Source organism: Dasypus novemcinctus, chromosome 8, assembly GCF_030445035.2.
Source record: "Dasypus novemcinctus isolate mDasNov1 chromosome 8, mDasNov1.1.hap2, whole genome shotgun sequence".
Taxonomy (NCBI): domain Eukaryota; kingdom Metazoa; phylum Chordata; class Mammalia; order Cingulata; family Dasypodidae; genus Dasypus; species Dasypus novemcinctus.
Genome location: NC_080680.1, coordinates 115,855,802 through 115,871,484, shown reverse-complemented (window position 1 = coordinate 115,871,484; position 15,683 = coordinate 115,855,802). Strand labels below are relative to the sequence as shown.

The window sequence follows — 15,683 nt, the reverse complement described above, 5'->3', positions numbered from 1 at the left end:
ATACAGGGCTGTCCTCTGCATAGGGGAGCCCCACGCGCAAGGATTGCGCCCCATAAGGAAAGCCACCCAGTGCGAAAGAAAGTGCAGCCTGCCCAGGAATGGTGCCGTACACACAGAGAGCTGACACAAGATGATGCAACAGAAAGAAACACAGATTCCCGTGCCACTAACAACAACAGAAGCAAAGAACACGCAGCAAATAGACACAGAGAACAGACAACCGGGGTGGGGGGAGGGGAAGGAGAGAGAAATAAATAAATCTTTAAAAAAAAAATTACAAGACCTGACTTTCCACCAAATGCACAATAAAGGAAAACACACTCACTAGAATAGCTACTATTAAACAAATAAATAACAAGTGTTGGAGAGGATGTGGGGAAACAGGAATACTCATTCACTGTTGGTGGGAAAGTAAAATGGTGCATCCACTGTGGTAGAGTTTGATGGTTCCTCAGAAAAAGTTAAGTATAGAATTTCCATAGGACCCAGCAATTCTGCTACTAGGTATTAATATATGCCCAGAAGAACTGAAAACAGGATTCGAAAAGATATTTACACATAGGAATTCCTAATGGTATTATTCACAACTGCCAAAAGATGAGAGCAACCCAATTGTCCCTCAATCAACTGGTGAATGGATAAACAAAACATGGATACATACATACAAGCAAGATTACTCAGCTGTACAAAGGAATCAAGTCCTGACGCATGTGACAACAGAGGTGAACAATGAAGACATCACAGTGAGTGAGATCAGACAGACACAAAAGGACAAACAGTGTATGATCTCACTGATAGGAAATAATTAGAATAAGCAAATTCAGAGTCAGAAACTAGAATACAGGTTACCAGGGGCTGAGGTGAGACGGTTCTAAGCACCCACATTATGAGAGTGACGTCACCATCGCATTACTGAGAGGCATGTTAGCTCCTTACGACAAAGGAAGTAGACACTGTATTTATTAGTAACACTCTGTCGGAGTCACTTGGCAGAGAAGCTGGGAAGAGGGAGTTAATGCTTAATGGGAGAGTCTCCGTGTGGGCTGATGGAGACATTTTGCTAACGGATGGTGGTGATGGAAGCACACCCTGGGAATGTGCTTACCAACAACACTGATTAGGTAAGTATATTTATATGAACGTGGCTCAATAGGGAAAGTTTACGTTGTAGTTAATATATATGTAACTGGAATAAAATTCTTTTAAAAATCATAGGACTATACAACAAAGTTTGAAACCTAATGTACACTATGGACTATAGTTAGTAGCAGAATTACAATAACATTGTTTCATTGGTGGTAACGAGTGCACGAAACTAATGCAAAGTATTACTAATAGGGAAAACTAGGTGAGGAGAGGTTGGGGAAGGGACTATGCATTTTCTGCATGATTTTTCTGTAAACCTACAACTTCTTTAATTAAAAAATAACAGAAGCCTTCGGGCCCTACCTCCAGAAATTCAGGTTCAAAGGCTTTGGAGCTGAGCACTGAAATTTTTGTCAAGCGATCCCCAGATGATTCTGCTGCGTAGCCAAGCTTGGGGACCACTGGCCCAGTCCACCTCTGCACCCCTCCAGCCCTCGGGACCTGGGACATTGCGTCTCTAAAGGGAGACAGTGCTGCCCAGTACAGAGAGCCCCCAAACACCTGGTGCCGAATCCTAGCTCGTCTTGCTACGACGATTAAAGGACGTTACATGGGATTATTTAAAAAGCAGCAACAGCCCAACAAAATACCCCAAGCTCAGCACTTGACAGCAGCAGAGTTTTGGTACGCGCTGGCCGTTTCCTCAGCACAGTCCAGTAGACCATCCTGATACTTCTTTCCTGCGATCTCCCAAAACAACCTTAAAGGCTTCGGTGAGGCCAAGGTCGTCCAGCTGTCAGTGACCTCGAGGCTCAGTGACCGGCACGGTGACCCTGCCCGGCCTGGGCATCACTGGCCCTCCTACATACCGGCAGCAGCCACCTCACTTACTTCCTCCAGGGTGGTCTCTGAGATGCCGTAACTGGAAATGCCCAGGTCTGAGAGGCGGTCGTCAATCTCGTGGAAGAGCTCCACGAAGGCCCCCTCCTTGGCGGCTTCGTAGGGCAGCACGTAGGTCAGCTCGTGCCCAATGTCTTCCACCAGCCGGGCCTCGGCCACGTGCTTCCTGATGAGGTTGGAGATGGCGGAGACATCTGCGGACCAGACCACAGGAGGCTCAGCAGCTCAGAGGCCCCTCCGGCAGGGCCAGCCACCCGCCCCCGCCACCCTCTGCCTGCGCTGCCCAGAAGCCTGCTGCTCGCACACCGCAGCCCTGGATGCCCACGTCATCCTGCGGGCTCACCGCCGGGGGCAGGCCCATGTGTCCTCCACCTGTGCATTTCCAACACCAGGTACCATGCAGGCACTCAGCGTGAGGGGACTGCATCAGGGAAGGAGTGACTTTCTGTGGTTGAAAGCCCAGTGCCTACGGCCTCAACTCTAGGAGGCTTCAGTGGAAAACCTGAGCCAAGGAACTTGAAAAGAGTCTTCAACCTCCCCTCAACTTTTAAAGGAAGCTCCCTCTTCTGACCTCCAGGGAGGGTGCATCGAGCAGCTCGTGGAAGCAGAAGTCTTCCTGGGAAAAGCCAGCCATTAGGACTGGGAAGCGATGGCCAAGGTCAAGGCTTCCGTTCCAGACAGGCTGCCGGTGCCGTAGGCCCCTCCCGAAGAATCCCTGGCAGGCCGCCCGGCGTCTCCTGGGCTCGGTCAGCGGGGCCTGAGCTCAGGTAGCTTCCCTGCTGCTTGGCCCTCAGCCCCTCCTCCCTGGTGTCCGGCCTGCCCTGAGTGTCACCCCGCACCTCGGCTCCGGGGGGCGCTGCCCCGCCAGCCCCCGGGCCGGCCCCCAGCTCCCCGGCAGGCACCGGGCCAGCCCCGCCACCACGCCGCACCCTCTTCCGCGGCCGCCCAGCCCAGCCCCGGGCAAACCTTGAGTCAGCGCCACCAGCCTCTGCACCTCTCCTCCTCTGCCTCCACTCTGCCCTGCGGGGTGTAGCTCAGGCACCACCTGAATAAGAAACCCCAGAGTCCTTACCGATGGTCAGCGTGTCACTTTCATGGTCGCTGCCCAGGCCAGCATCAGAACTGCTTTGGGAAACACTGTCCTCCTGATGGCAAAGAAGGAGGTGAGAACGGGTGAGGGACCGAGCAAAGGCACCGCCACGCCACCCTCGCCGGGGAGGGCTTCTAAGACGCTCTGCCCGTGAGGACCTGGAGCCAAAAGCTCCTCCTGGGTGGGATGCGCTGGGGCAGACACTTGTCAGCCCCATGGACGCCTCCTGCCTGGCCTGCCGGGGCTGCGCCCGGGCATTCACCTGCCGTCCCGCGGGCTGCCTGGCAGAGGCCTGGCCGAGGGCTGGCTCTTGTGTACATTCGGTCCCCAGGGGACCTTGTTAAAAGGCAGGTTCTGAGTCAGGAGGTCCGAGTTTGAGCCCAGGTATCTGCAGGCTAACAAGCTCCTGGCGATGCTGACCCCCCCTGGGCCAGGGGCCGGCTAAAGGGTATATAGGTGGACGGGAGCTCAAGGCTGGGATGCAGATGTTCTGGGATTTCTGTGAAGGAGGACTCATGTCCTAGACAAAGGGTGGAGGCACTGGTTTCAGCCCACAAATAGGTCTCAGACATGCACCGTGGTGCAGAGGCAAGCGTGCCTGCTATTGGGCGCTGGCCCCCCGTTGTTATTTATCTGCTGGGTGGTCCTTGAATTGGCCTCCAAATCCCTCTGAGTCTCACCTCCCTCATCTGGGGTAGTAATTACAGTACCCAGAGCTCTGCACTTTGAGGGGACAGATGTAAAACACCCTTTGTAGGTGGGTAACCGCGCTACAAAAATCAACTATCACCCCGATTTCCTTTTACACCCAGAGTCTGTTAAAGTAACTGTCTGGCATAAAATTGGTGCTTAATAAATATTTGCTGCTTTGTAATAGAAGTCAAGGTCAGTGGAACCTAAAGGTACAACGAGCAGGCCCAGGCACTGCGCAGCCACGACTCTCAACCCTCATCAAGTCTCTTCTCTAGGACATAATAAAGCCTCTGAGGATCTCCTCCGTCACTCATGGTGCCTTCGCAGGAAATATGAAATGGATTCAACCAACTAGTGCGATAGCCACCGAGCCCTCTGAGTTCTCCACGGGTGAGGGAGGATGGGATTCCAAAGGGGCCTCAGAGCAGGGAGATGAACGGTGGGGTGGGGTGGATTGCCGTCCCCGCCCACAAGTCCCGGCTCCCCGGACCCAGCACCAGCCCAGCACTGAGCCTGCAGCTCACCTTTTTCAGGTACGACACGGTGCTACTGCTATTTCTGCAGGAGCTGAGGGAGGATTCCGCATCCTTCTTGACCAGTGTCAGGTAGTAGCCTGTGCCCAGCTGGTTCTTCAGAAACAGAGAGGAGCCCACACAGCACAGCTTCCCGTGGGAAATGATGGCAATCCTGTCCCCCAGAATGTCCGCTTCATCCATGTGGTGTGTGGAGAGAATGATGGTGCGGCCTGCCGGGCATAAATGCAAGGACATGGGGCAGGTGAGGCTTGCCAGTCCCGGCTGATGGCAGTGGCGGGAACTACAGGCATGCTAGCAGCAGTAAATGTGGGAGCAAGACCTGGGAGCCTGCCTCAACGCCGTGTGCCCATGACCCCCGGATGGCAAAGCTTTGACTGCAACTACTGTGCACTCATAGGAACTAGAAGAGCTGATTATTGGGGAATTGCCATCCCCAGGGACTGGGTTAAGTGACGTACATGACTTCTCATCTAACTTAGCCTTCTAGGAGGTAAGCATCACTGCTGTCACAGGTAAGGAAACTGAGGCATTGTCAGCAACTCCCAAAGGCTCAGGGTCTGGCACAGCTGGCTCCCCAGAGCCCATGCCCTGTGCCATAATGTATCTCGAAGCAGAATGCCACCTGTGTTTCTCCAATTTGGCTATCCATTCATTTATTCATCCACTCTATCAATAGACACTAATTAAGGGCGCTGTGCTGGGTTTAAAGAGATCAACAGAGACACACCCTTGCTCTCAGGGATCTCAGAATACACACACACAAGCTCTGTACCCCCGAGGCACTGGGGGCCGAGTGGTCCTGAGGCCACGTAATCTCTGCTTCTCATCTTCTCTCAGGCCCCCAGCCAGCCCATGAAGGGCAAACTTTAAGTGCCCTGGAAATCAGGCCTCCCAGCCCCATGCCATGGGCAAGCATTGAGCTTTGCAAAGCCCGTGTTTTCCTTGAGAAGCAATTCTGTCGCTCTAGCAAGAGCAGCCAGGGGCAAAGATGCACAGAAATAGGAACCCTCACACATTGCTGGTGGGAATGTAAAACGATGCAACCGCTGTGGAAGATACTTGGTGATTCCTCAGAAAGTACAGAATTACCATACGATCCAGAAATCCCACTTGTAGGTATATAACCAAAAGAACGGCAAGCAGGGACTTGAAGAGTTATTTGCACACTGATGTTCATAGCAACATCACTCACATTTGCCAAAAGATGGAAGCAACCCAGCTGCCCATCAACTGATGAATGGATGAACAAATGTGGTATGTACACACAGGGGAATATATTCAGTTGTTTAATGGCATGAAGTTCTGACACATGCAACAACATGATGAACCTTAGTGAAATAAGCCAGGCACAAGAGAGCAAAAATTGTATGATTTCACTTACACGAAATAACTAGAACGTGCAAATTCATAGAGACAGAAAGTATGTTACAGGGTACAAAGGGCCGGCAGGTAAGGGAATGGGAAATTATGGTTTAAGGGGTACATGGTTTCTGACTGTGATGAGGGAAAGGTTTTGGTCATGGGTGGTGATGATGGTAGCACAACATTACGAATGTAATTAATACCACTGAATTGTACACTTGAAAATGGTTACAACGGGAAATTTTATGTTGTCTCTATGTTACCACAATAAAGTTTTTAATTTGAAAAAAAAGGACAGCCATGAGATACAGCCACGCTTCTCGAGAGGCTCTCGCTCCCTCCTGTGCATAGTGAGAATTAAACACACAGAAATTACCTTGTCGGTATTTCAGCAGCAGCTCCCATATCCCTCTGCGGGAGTACGGGTCCACGCCGGCTGTGGGCTCGTCCAGAATGACAACCTTGGATCCCCCCACAAAGGCCAAGGCCACTGACAGCTTTCTCTGCATTCCCCCTGCAAGAGGGAGAGAGAGAGGCTCCAGCACCCAGCCCCCGCCGGGGAGTGCGGCAGAGGCAGCGTGCGGCGGCCCAGCTGGGCGCCCTGCCCTCTTCTGCCCTCGCCACCCCACCCGGGTCCCCGGGCAGCTGGCGGGGGGCGCAGGGCAGGCAGGCAGCGGCGGGCCTCACCTGACAGCTGACTCGTTTTGCTTTTCAGCTTGCTGGGCGGCAGCCCCACATCCAGGGCCATCTGCTCCATCTCCACTTTCACGCGCTTCTCCGAAAGCCCTTTCAGGCGGGCGTAGAACCAGATGTGCTCTTCCACGGTCAGCCTGGGGGACAGAGGCTGGCTCAGCTGGGGGCCGGCTCACCCCAGGAGGCAGGCCCCCCTCGCCCAGCGTGGACGAGCAGTGGCACTTTGCTTCCCCCTCTATCCGCTTCTGGAAAATAATCTTTAGGACGGGTTTGAGGCAGAACCAGTGTCTGCAAGCATGTGAGAGAGCAGAGGCAGCCACCGCTGAAGGGAGACAGGCCACCTCCAGCCAGGACCCCAAGGTGCGCTCCTCATCAGCCAAGAAGCTGGCCGCTGAACCCTAGAATGGCCAGGCCGAAGCACAAAGGAGCTAGACTCTGGGCCAGGAGAAACTCCGTGAGCGCATGAGCCCAGGCGGCTCCATGGGGAACAGAAGCGACTGGCCCAAAAGCAGGAAAGGCTTTGTCCGTGGTCACAGAGCTCGGCTCTTTCCTGGATGCATCTGGAAGGCCCCCCGAGTGGGAGCCAGCGCCTGGAGCAGGGAGCACAGGGCAGCCGGGGTGGGGCGTCAGAGCTGCAGGTGGCATGGGGGGGGGGTGGGCACGGCGAGGATGGGCCCACGGTCCCCCCAGAAGGACAGTGATGGGGATCGCTGGTTTCCCCGCCTCCACCCAGCAGCAGGAGATGGACAATCTCAGGTCCAACAATGCGCCTCTGACGTTTCCCCAAGTGGAACGATACGTCCTGCAACGGTGGGGGTGGCAAGGCCTGCAGCCCCCAGAGAAGGCAGGCGACATCAGTCCTGCCCAGCCAGGGCCCCGTCCGTGCCCGCCCCCCTTGACGCACTCACATGTCGAACAGCACGTTGTGCTGGGGACAGACGCCCAGGTTCTGCCGGATGGTGCTCATCTCGGAGCGGATGTCCTTCCCCAGGATGTAGGCGGTGCCCGAGGTGGGAGGGAACAAGCCGGTGAGGATGGACCTGAGGACAAGGAGAGAGGCGCGGGGCTCAGGGCTAAGCCAGCCTCAGGCTGCAGCTGAGGGCACAGCGCGGAGGGGTGGGCACTCCTTCCTCGTGGACCCTCACGGACCCCCGAAGCCAAGAAGCCTACTCTTTGACCAGGAACGAGGCATGGACCTAGATGTGAGAAATGGCAAGTTTGGGATAATCGTTTTTTTTAAACGAAGCTTCCAATTTACATTGAAAGGTGCACTTAACATTAAATACGCCTAAAACTATGCCCAAGAAAAATGGACCAACTGGGACAAATTATTCAAAGGAAAAAAGTTCTTGTACTGGGTGGTAGGATGTTTTAGTGCCTTTTTTAGATGGTGCTGCAATGTTCCTAATATCTCGATTTTCCATTAAGAAAAATAAAAGATACACAAAAGAAGAATGTTGCCCTAAAACCTGGAAGGGTTGAGCGACCACATGGACAACCCGAGACTCGCGGGTGGGCTCCAGGCCTCGCCCCCACCTGAAATCGCCTGTATCAAGGCCCGTTGGTCCCAAGGAGGGCGCCACAGCGGCTGCCCCGCTGCTTCTCACATCTGCTCGGGGACGGCGTTCCTGGAAATCACCGCCTCCCTCCAACATAGCTCATCTTTCTTCCAAGACTCTGGCTTCCCGTTCTCACTGAGCCAACTCGAAAGCAGACTCTTTCTCAGACCATTCCAGCCCCGGGGTCCAAGAACGCTGTGGAGCACTGGGAACAAACGGGCAAGGACCAAAGCTCCCCGGCCTGTGTGGGGCCGAAGAAAGAACATCTCGCCCACAGCCAGCTCGGGGAAGCTCTCAGGATCAGAAGCCGCTGCCACGCTCCTGGCGGCCCCTGTGCTCCCCCCCTGCCCCGGCGAGCAGCACCAGGCTCTCAGGCGTGGGCTTCTAACCTCCCACCAGAACCTCCCGCGGCGGATTCCGGCAAAGCCGCCCCTCTTCTTACATGGTGGTGGTCTTCCCAGCGCCGTTGTGGCCCAGGAAGGAGGTGATCTGGCCCTCGTAGAAGTTCAGGGCCAGCCCGTCGACGGCCACCTTCATGCCGTCTCGGTACACCTTGACCAGGTTCTGGATGGACACCCCCAGCTTCAGGTGGGTGGGCTCCTCCTCCATGCAGACTGTGGGAAGAGAGAGGACAGACCTGAGCCCACGAAGCCTGGTGGGGCAGGAGAAGGCATGGGGGCTGCCCTGCAACCGTCAGACCCGTCTGCTCCCCGGGGCAGGTCGGGCTCGCCGGCGGGCAGGCTGCAGACACCGCCCAGCCTCCTCGGGCTAGAGGTGGTGGCGAGGACAGAGGGAGAGGAGCATTCAGTCGGCTGGGGAGAAAGGCTCAGAGCTGTCCAGCTGGCGCTGCTTCACAGTGCCCAAGGGCCGGCGCAGCAGGCCAGCCAAACACCAGGGCCTACCTTCCTGGCTTCTCTCGAGGGCAAAAACTGTCAAAAAAGCATCTGAAAATGCCACAGAACCAGGACACATCCAGACCACAGCATACGACACAGCAAGCCACTGATACAAGCAATTTGAATGGATCTCGAGGGATTACACAGTGAAAAAAAAAGCTAATATCAAAAGGTTACCGAATGGTTCCATTTATGTAACATTCTGGAAAGGATAAAATCACAAAACTGGGGAAGAGATTCGTGTGTGATGGGGTCAGGGGCGGGGGCGGTGAGGAGGTAGCTGTGGCTATACTGTGGGAACAGAAGGGAGCTGGGCCGTGATGGAGCCGTTCTGCATCTCGGTGATGGGAGTGAGTCCACGAGTCCAGCAGGGAAGTAAAACACAGCATCTCAAAATGTCGGTGAATTGTACGGATGTTAATTTCACGGTTGTGATATTTCTGGTATTATAGTTATGCAAGATTTGCCACTGGGGGTACACAGGACCCCCCTGTATAATTTTTTACAACTTCCTGCTCATGTCTAAACATTTCAAAATGAAACTCTTTTTTTCATGCCAAGCAGGGAGTCACCGACTGCCTGAGGATCTAGGAGGGCTGCGGAGGCATTTAAACTTGATCCTGAAGACCGGGTAGGAGTTTGGAGGGCAGGCAAGTTGGAGAAAGGATTTCCCTGTGAAGTAAAACAGTACGCACAGAGGCATGGAGGTGTGAACAGCACGTCCTGGCAACCGTGAGCAGCTGAGATGACTGAAACAGAAGCTTAGTGGAGAGAAGAAGTAGAGGGAGAAGAGTAGGAAACAGCAAGAGAAGAAACTGGACAGGTGGGCAAGGGCGGATTGTAAAGGGCCTGGTGTGCCAGCTAAGGAAGGGCAGACTTTACCACTGGCAACTCGGGAAAGGCACAGGAGAGGGACTTGCTAACTACTTAGGAAGTCACATAGAACACAAAGATAGCGTTTGCCTTCGAGAACCCTGAGCAAACGATCCAGAGGCAGAGCCTTTACTGAACTGTGGGCGTCTCTACCTGCAGTCAGGAGCCAGGAGATTAGGGCACAGACTGAGTTCTGCCCACCAAGGCAGCCACTTGGTGCCGGCATACATGGGCTCATACCTGTATCACTATAGCATGGTTCCACAATCACTGCTGTCCTTATCTCTTCCTTTTGGCTAGTGAGAACAGCGTGAAAAGTGAGGGAGAAGAATAGAAGGATAGGGTATAAAGATCAGGAGCCACCATCCCAAGTGCCAAAAAAAACCCACAAAAACCCAAGGGAGCATTCCTCAGAAACCCAAACATTAAGTCCCCAGTAGGCCAAGAGCGCCGCACACAAATGGCTTGGGAGAATTTGGAAAGAAGCACCGCGTGTGATTTCTCCGTCCCTAGAGTAGTTTTAGACTCTGAAGGGCAGGAGCCATCACTTGCCCCCAGCAGTCAGTGGAAACCGTGGCCTGGGGTGAGGGGAGGGCAGGGCAGGGGCACGTACTTCCCTTTTTTTTTTTTTTGGCACTTACTTTCTGATGCTCCCTTCTTGGTGGAACCGGGATGGCTCTTCTCATCACTTTCCTCACCGAACCAGTAGGACTTGGTGCAAGGAAAATACCAGGGCCTGGGAATTCCATACTGGCCTGAAAGCAAAGCACAGTTGTGAGCCAAATTCGGCACTAGGTGGGCATTCCTGGGTATGCTCCTTGATACACCCTGCGCCTTCGGGCAAGGGGCAGGCTGTAGTGGAGGTGGGAGGAGGGTGTGCACCTAACATCTGCCAAGATCTACTAGGTAACAGGTACATTCTGCACTTTTTAATCCTCCTAAAAAGCCTCACAAGGCAGGTGTCACCTGCATTTTAGAGATGAAGAAACTGATGGTAAGAAGCCTGCCCAAGAACAACTTGACATCTGAACCCAGATCTGCAGGATTGCGTATTCAATGCGGAACTTCAGGAAGGGGCAATAAACATTTCACGTACACCTCCTTAGAAGAGAAGCAGAAGTAACCTTGGAAGTGAACATTACTCTCCTGGAATTTGATCTTATAAGAAAACTGATCCAAGGCAGGGTCATATTGGACTGGGTCAAGGGGATTTATTAAAGGAAGCATCAAAATGAATTTTTATTGAATACTAATTTGCTTAAATCATAGGCAAGGACTTAGAGTCAATATATTTTACTATTCACTATACTTAGTCCTGTACTCAGTAAACAGGACCTCGCCTAGTGTCACCCCACCCCTAACCCCACGGGGGTAAAGAATTACAGGAACAGCCTCCCTTGGGGGGACCCTCCCGGCCTAGCTGACCCAGTATTTCTCAGCTGGGTTCACCTCCAAGCTTCACCACTCACCAGTCATGTAACCTAAATCCTCTGAGTCATGGTTCTCTCATTTGCAAAATACTGCACAGCAGTACCTATACCCCAGTACTCTACAAGGATTAAGAATCCTAAAGTACATAAATATTCTGCACAGTGCCTGGCACACCGTGGTCAAGAGACCAGTGCTGCTGACGAGGAAGAGCTGTCCTCTCTCTGCCTGTTCAGTGCCAGCAGCCTCTCCTGCTCAGGCTATTTGTTCGCCTTGGTGTAAACTCTGACCAACTCCCAGGGAGCCCAGACCCTGCAGCAATTCCTCACAGAGGCAGGAAAGCGCTGGAGCTAGAAACCCTCTTTCCCTGGGGGACGGTCGGGGCAGGTGGGAGCTCAGCGTACCTGGGAGGACAGCCTCGATGTACCATGTCATCACCCCGTAGACGAAGGCGTCAAACAGCATCATGGAGACCGACGTGGTGAGATTGAAGCCGTCGCCCTCCACAGGGCTCTCAAACAGGTTGTCCCACTGCACCCCGACGCCCTGCTCCTCGAAGAGGGCGAAGTACTCACAGCCGAACCCGAAGGCCACAGGGGACAGCAGGCTCTGCGGGAAGAGGCAAGAGGCACTCAGCTGTCTCGCCTCCTGCGTTTTACTCTCACTTCTAATGCAAACTCCACCTGGAGAAATCTGAATTTACAAAGTGGGCTCTCTGGCAGCATATAAAACGATTCCGTTTATAGCCATTCATTATGCACAGGCATTTCAGAAACACATGGAGGACAGAGTGTGATACTTTTAGAATTTTATGCTTACAAAGATGGCACGAGGGCTCCACCAACCTGCCTTCTACCCCCTCCCACATGCAGGCACACACATGCACACATGTGTGCACACATGCACGCTTACCCACATGTGCACACCTCCACACATGCACACACGTGCAAATACCCACACACGTGCGCACACTGACATCCATCAAGGTCCCCTCAGGCTCCCTGCTCAGCCGGAGCTGGCTCAGGGCCAAGGAAGCCTGTCTGGTGCAGCCAAAGCCAAAGGGCCCAGACTGAGGGCCCTGAACTTCCAGCATCCAGGGAGTGACTCTCAGCTTTCCTTCTAAGGGGACGGCTGGCAAGTTGCTCTTTGAGGGATTTGCACACCCTCAAAGGCGTCCCCTCCTTTTTACAAGGGAAGGGAGTGACCAAGTCAGGGCCGCGGGAGCTGGCGCATCTGCTGCTCAGCCTCGTGCAGTTCAGAAACCACCGCTGAAGCAAAACACTGTGCTGGACACAAGGAAGGCAAGGGTCAAGAAAGGAGCCATCTTGACACACAAGAACTTTCAGTTCACTCTGGGGCCCTGAGTCTGTAGCAGGCTTAACACGGTCAGCAAGAGAGGAGAAGGCACCTGCTGCCTAAAACAGCCCTTCCACAGTTCCCCAAAGCCATTCATCCCCAGCCTGGTTCATGGCACATTCTGACTCCCTGAAAAATTCCACTCAGTTCCATTCACCCAGCCTCCTAGTTCAAATTAACCAGGGATAATTAAGACACAATGCCCGGTCATCAAGGAGCTTGGAATCGAGAAGTGAGGTTCAAGTCCCATTGGCCAGAAACTCTCTCGTCTTCGGCTCTCGAGGTTGCTGCCTCTATTCAGAGGCAACAGAGGGGAGGACAAGCACGCAGGGCAGCCGTGGCCGCTGCCCCCGTGCACCGGCCAGAGGCACTCACCGCGAAGATCTTGAGCGAGAAGCCCACGTAGTCCTGCCACGCCACACACAGGACGTAGGGCAGGTACAGGATGAAGTAGAAGATGCCCCCGCAGGCTGCCGCCAGGTTGGCCCTGGAGAAGAGCGTGCTGATGAGGAAGCACTGCAGGATGGTCACCACGGCGAACACGGAGAGGAAAAGGAACACCATGCTGGGGTCGCTGTAGGGCAGCAGGTTTCCCAACTGCGGAGGAAGAGACGCGTTAAACGAGCTGCGGGGAAAAGCAGGGTTTTTCCACACTCAGAGATCGTGCAGAGGAGCTCACCGTGCGATGTTCTGAGAAGGAAACCTAGGCCCAGCGGAGGGAACTGACGGACCCAAGACCACTCAGCAAACCGATGCGGATTTAGGAACAGGACAGGGTCCGTTCCATCTCAATGCATCATTTTGCTCTTGGGCTCTCTGGTGGATACGGAGACAGCTGTGGGAAACAGCGTCCCATGCAACTTCTCCCTCCAAAAGCCAAAGATAATGGCCAGGCAACTTCAGCCTCCCCCTGAGTAGCCTGCCACGGATTCTGCATTCCCACCATCAGGCACGCTCTTGAGGTCAGCGCTACCTTGTGAGCTTATTCTCGTAGTTGGGTACGTTTCAGCATGACCTGCCAGCACCCAGTTGTCCCAGAGTAGCTCCCCCAAGCACCTGCCACAGTAGCGCCTGGCAGGAAAAGTGCCAGAGCAGGAGCGGGTTTGTATTCGGATCCTGCCTCCACCACTTTAGCTGGGTGAAGTCCTCAGCCTTCCTCAGCTTCATTTTCTTGTGTGTTAACTGATCTATTTAGTGAGCTATGATAAGACAGCACGTGTGAACTTATTCAAACAATGCTCCGCAGCCAGGAAGCGCTCATTTGCAACAAATGGCACCTAGTGTTAAATTAGATGCTAGCTCCTATCCCTTTCCACTCCCTCCCTCTTCAAAAACATTTATTTTGCATGATGCATACTTAAAGGAAATGATGGTGGAGAAAGAAAATTGGTATATAAATATATTAATGTAGGGGCGGGCCCAGAAATACACTGCCCGATTGCCCCTTCAGGAAGGACTCAGCACCCAGCTGACTGTCTCCAGGTGCCAACTCCTCTGGGTTTGTCATAGCTGCAGGGAGCCACCTGGCCCTGGGTACACCCTTCCCAGGGCAGCCCAGTGATTGACTGAGGGGGCTGGTAGGGGTTGTCAGGGAGGGATGCCTGGGGGCAACTTTACAAAGGCCCCACCATTTCAGCTCAATGAGGACAGCTCCAACAAGCCACCTCTGCAGAGCACCCCATAACCTTCTGAGTTTTTAGAAACTCAGAGGAGTCACCACCCAATACAATCTCAGGAAATGGAGAGCTCTCAGAGACTGCCATGAACTTCTGCCGAGCAGAGAGCAAGGCATAGCTAAGATTGCACTTACTGAGAAGCAAAAGGCCTGGGTTCTAGTCCTGCCAGGCTGTTAACCATCTAGGCTGATCCTGGGCAAGACACTGGCCCCTTCCCCTGGGCCTCGTGGGGCACGGAATGGATGGTCCCCCCTCTCACGAGTCTTTGCTTTGCTTCCCCCCACTTTTTCTCTGGGTTCGGGGCTCCCTGGCATGGAGGAAGGGCTGAGGCAGCCTTACCTTCAGGATGACCACCAGCAGGCCAGCGCTCACGAGCAGTGGGATGAGGCTGCTGATGAACCAGCTAAACCAGAGGATGCTGTTGTCCAGGCCCATGATCCGCATGGTCTCCTTCAGCCTCGCCTCCTTCTCGTACACGATGCCCTTGATGATCACGGCCACCGAGTAAATCCAGGCCAGCGTCATGAACAGAGGCATCGACCGGCTCATCACCCTCAGGAAGCTGGAGCAGGCAGGGGGAGAAGGAAAGGCAAGTGTTTGAACCAGGTTCCTGGTCCAATGCGAGAGAAAGCACCAAAGGTGGGCCCAAGGAGGACTGGGCTTCTGGACTCTGAAAGGTATGGTTGCAGACTGCTTCCTAAGAAGGCAAAAAAGTGATCATAAAAACTAGACGAGCAAAGTGCTGCCAAGCAAAATTTCTTTGGAGGTCACAGGTAATTGTGAGATGGTGTTAAGCTAAATGTAGGTTCTTTAAAAGGTGCCTCTTAAAAATCAACTCATCAAAGTTCAACATCTCCAAGGTCATCTCACTCTTGACTTGCTTAACATAATTCATCACAGATAGTATAGAAGTTAACTCCAGGCAGTTCTTGGAATCTCATACTGCAGATTCCAAACTAGAATATGACACACAGTGCTAGGAAGTAAAAGAGAGTCAGGATTCTGGAGCCAGAAACTTGGGTTCAAGCCCCAGCTCTACCACCTGCTGGCTTTGTGTCACTAGGCAAAGGCTCTTAACACCTGTGAACTCCCATGTCCTCCTCTTAAGACATGCTTTCTAGGGTAACCCTTGGTTCAGGGGCCTTTGGAAAAGTCCTCCATCAGAAAATATGGCTAATCTTTCTGCAGGTGAAATATAGGATAATTTCTGGTGATCTGGAAAAGCGAGAGTTGGCCCTGCAAGGAAATAGGTTGCTGAATGCAAAGCAGAGAGCAAACGCAAGGAGCAGTGCCCCCTCCTTCTCCTTCCTCATCTCTACACACTCACACTCACACACACAGCAAAAGAGACTAAGAATGTGTCCAGCTTTTGGAAGGGACCTGAAATATTTCCGATACCTGCAATTACTACACCTCTACCCATTCTCTCTTCCAAGAAATCATTAGATTCAGAAGAACATTTCTCACAATGACAACCTGGCAGCTTAGTGAAGAAACACTAAGAGAAGATCTAAAATGATAGAGAGAAGAAGTCC

At 53.3% G+C, this 15,683-nt stretch overlaps 1 protein-coding gene across 5 annotated transcripts in view; it reads right to left on the bottom strand.

Moving 5' to 3' along the window:
• The window catches only part of ABCA1 (ATP binding cassette subfamily A member 1), a 135,941-nt gene that overhangs the window by 35,932 nt on the left and 84,326 nt on the right, over positions 1-15,683 (bottom strand). For 3 of the 5 annotated variants that reach the window (XM_058302586.1, XM_058302587.1, XM_071217088.1), the window contains 11 exons: positions 14,488-14,710; positions 12,848-13,069; positions 11,521-11,725; positions 10,330-10,443; positions 8,362-8,533; positions 7,269-7,400; positions 6,355-6,497; positions 6,044-6,181; positions 4,294-4,514; positions 2,953-3,031; positions 1,978-2,180 (listed from right to left, as the gene is read on the bottom strand). In XM_058302586.1, the coding sequence (XP_058158569.1) occupies positions 1,978-2,180; positions 2,953-3,031; positions 4,294-4,514; positions 6,044-6,181; positions 6,355-6,497; positions 7,269-7,400; positions 8,362-8,533; positions 10,330-10,443; positions 11,521-11,725; positions 12,848-13,069; positions 14,488-14,710 (1,852 nt within the window). Of the gene's footprint in view, positions 1-1,977; positions 2,181-2,952; positions 3,032-3,058; positions 3,132-4,293; positions 4,515-6,043; positions 6,182-6,354; positions 6,498-7,268; positions 7,401-8,361; positions 8,534-10,329; positions 10,444-11,520; positions 11,726-12,847; positions 13,070-14,487; positions 14,711-15,683 lie in introns of all 5 variants that reach the window. The other 2 variants (XM_058302588.2, XM_012526704.3) reach the window with 1 other exon arrangement.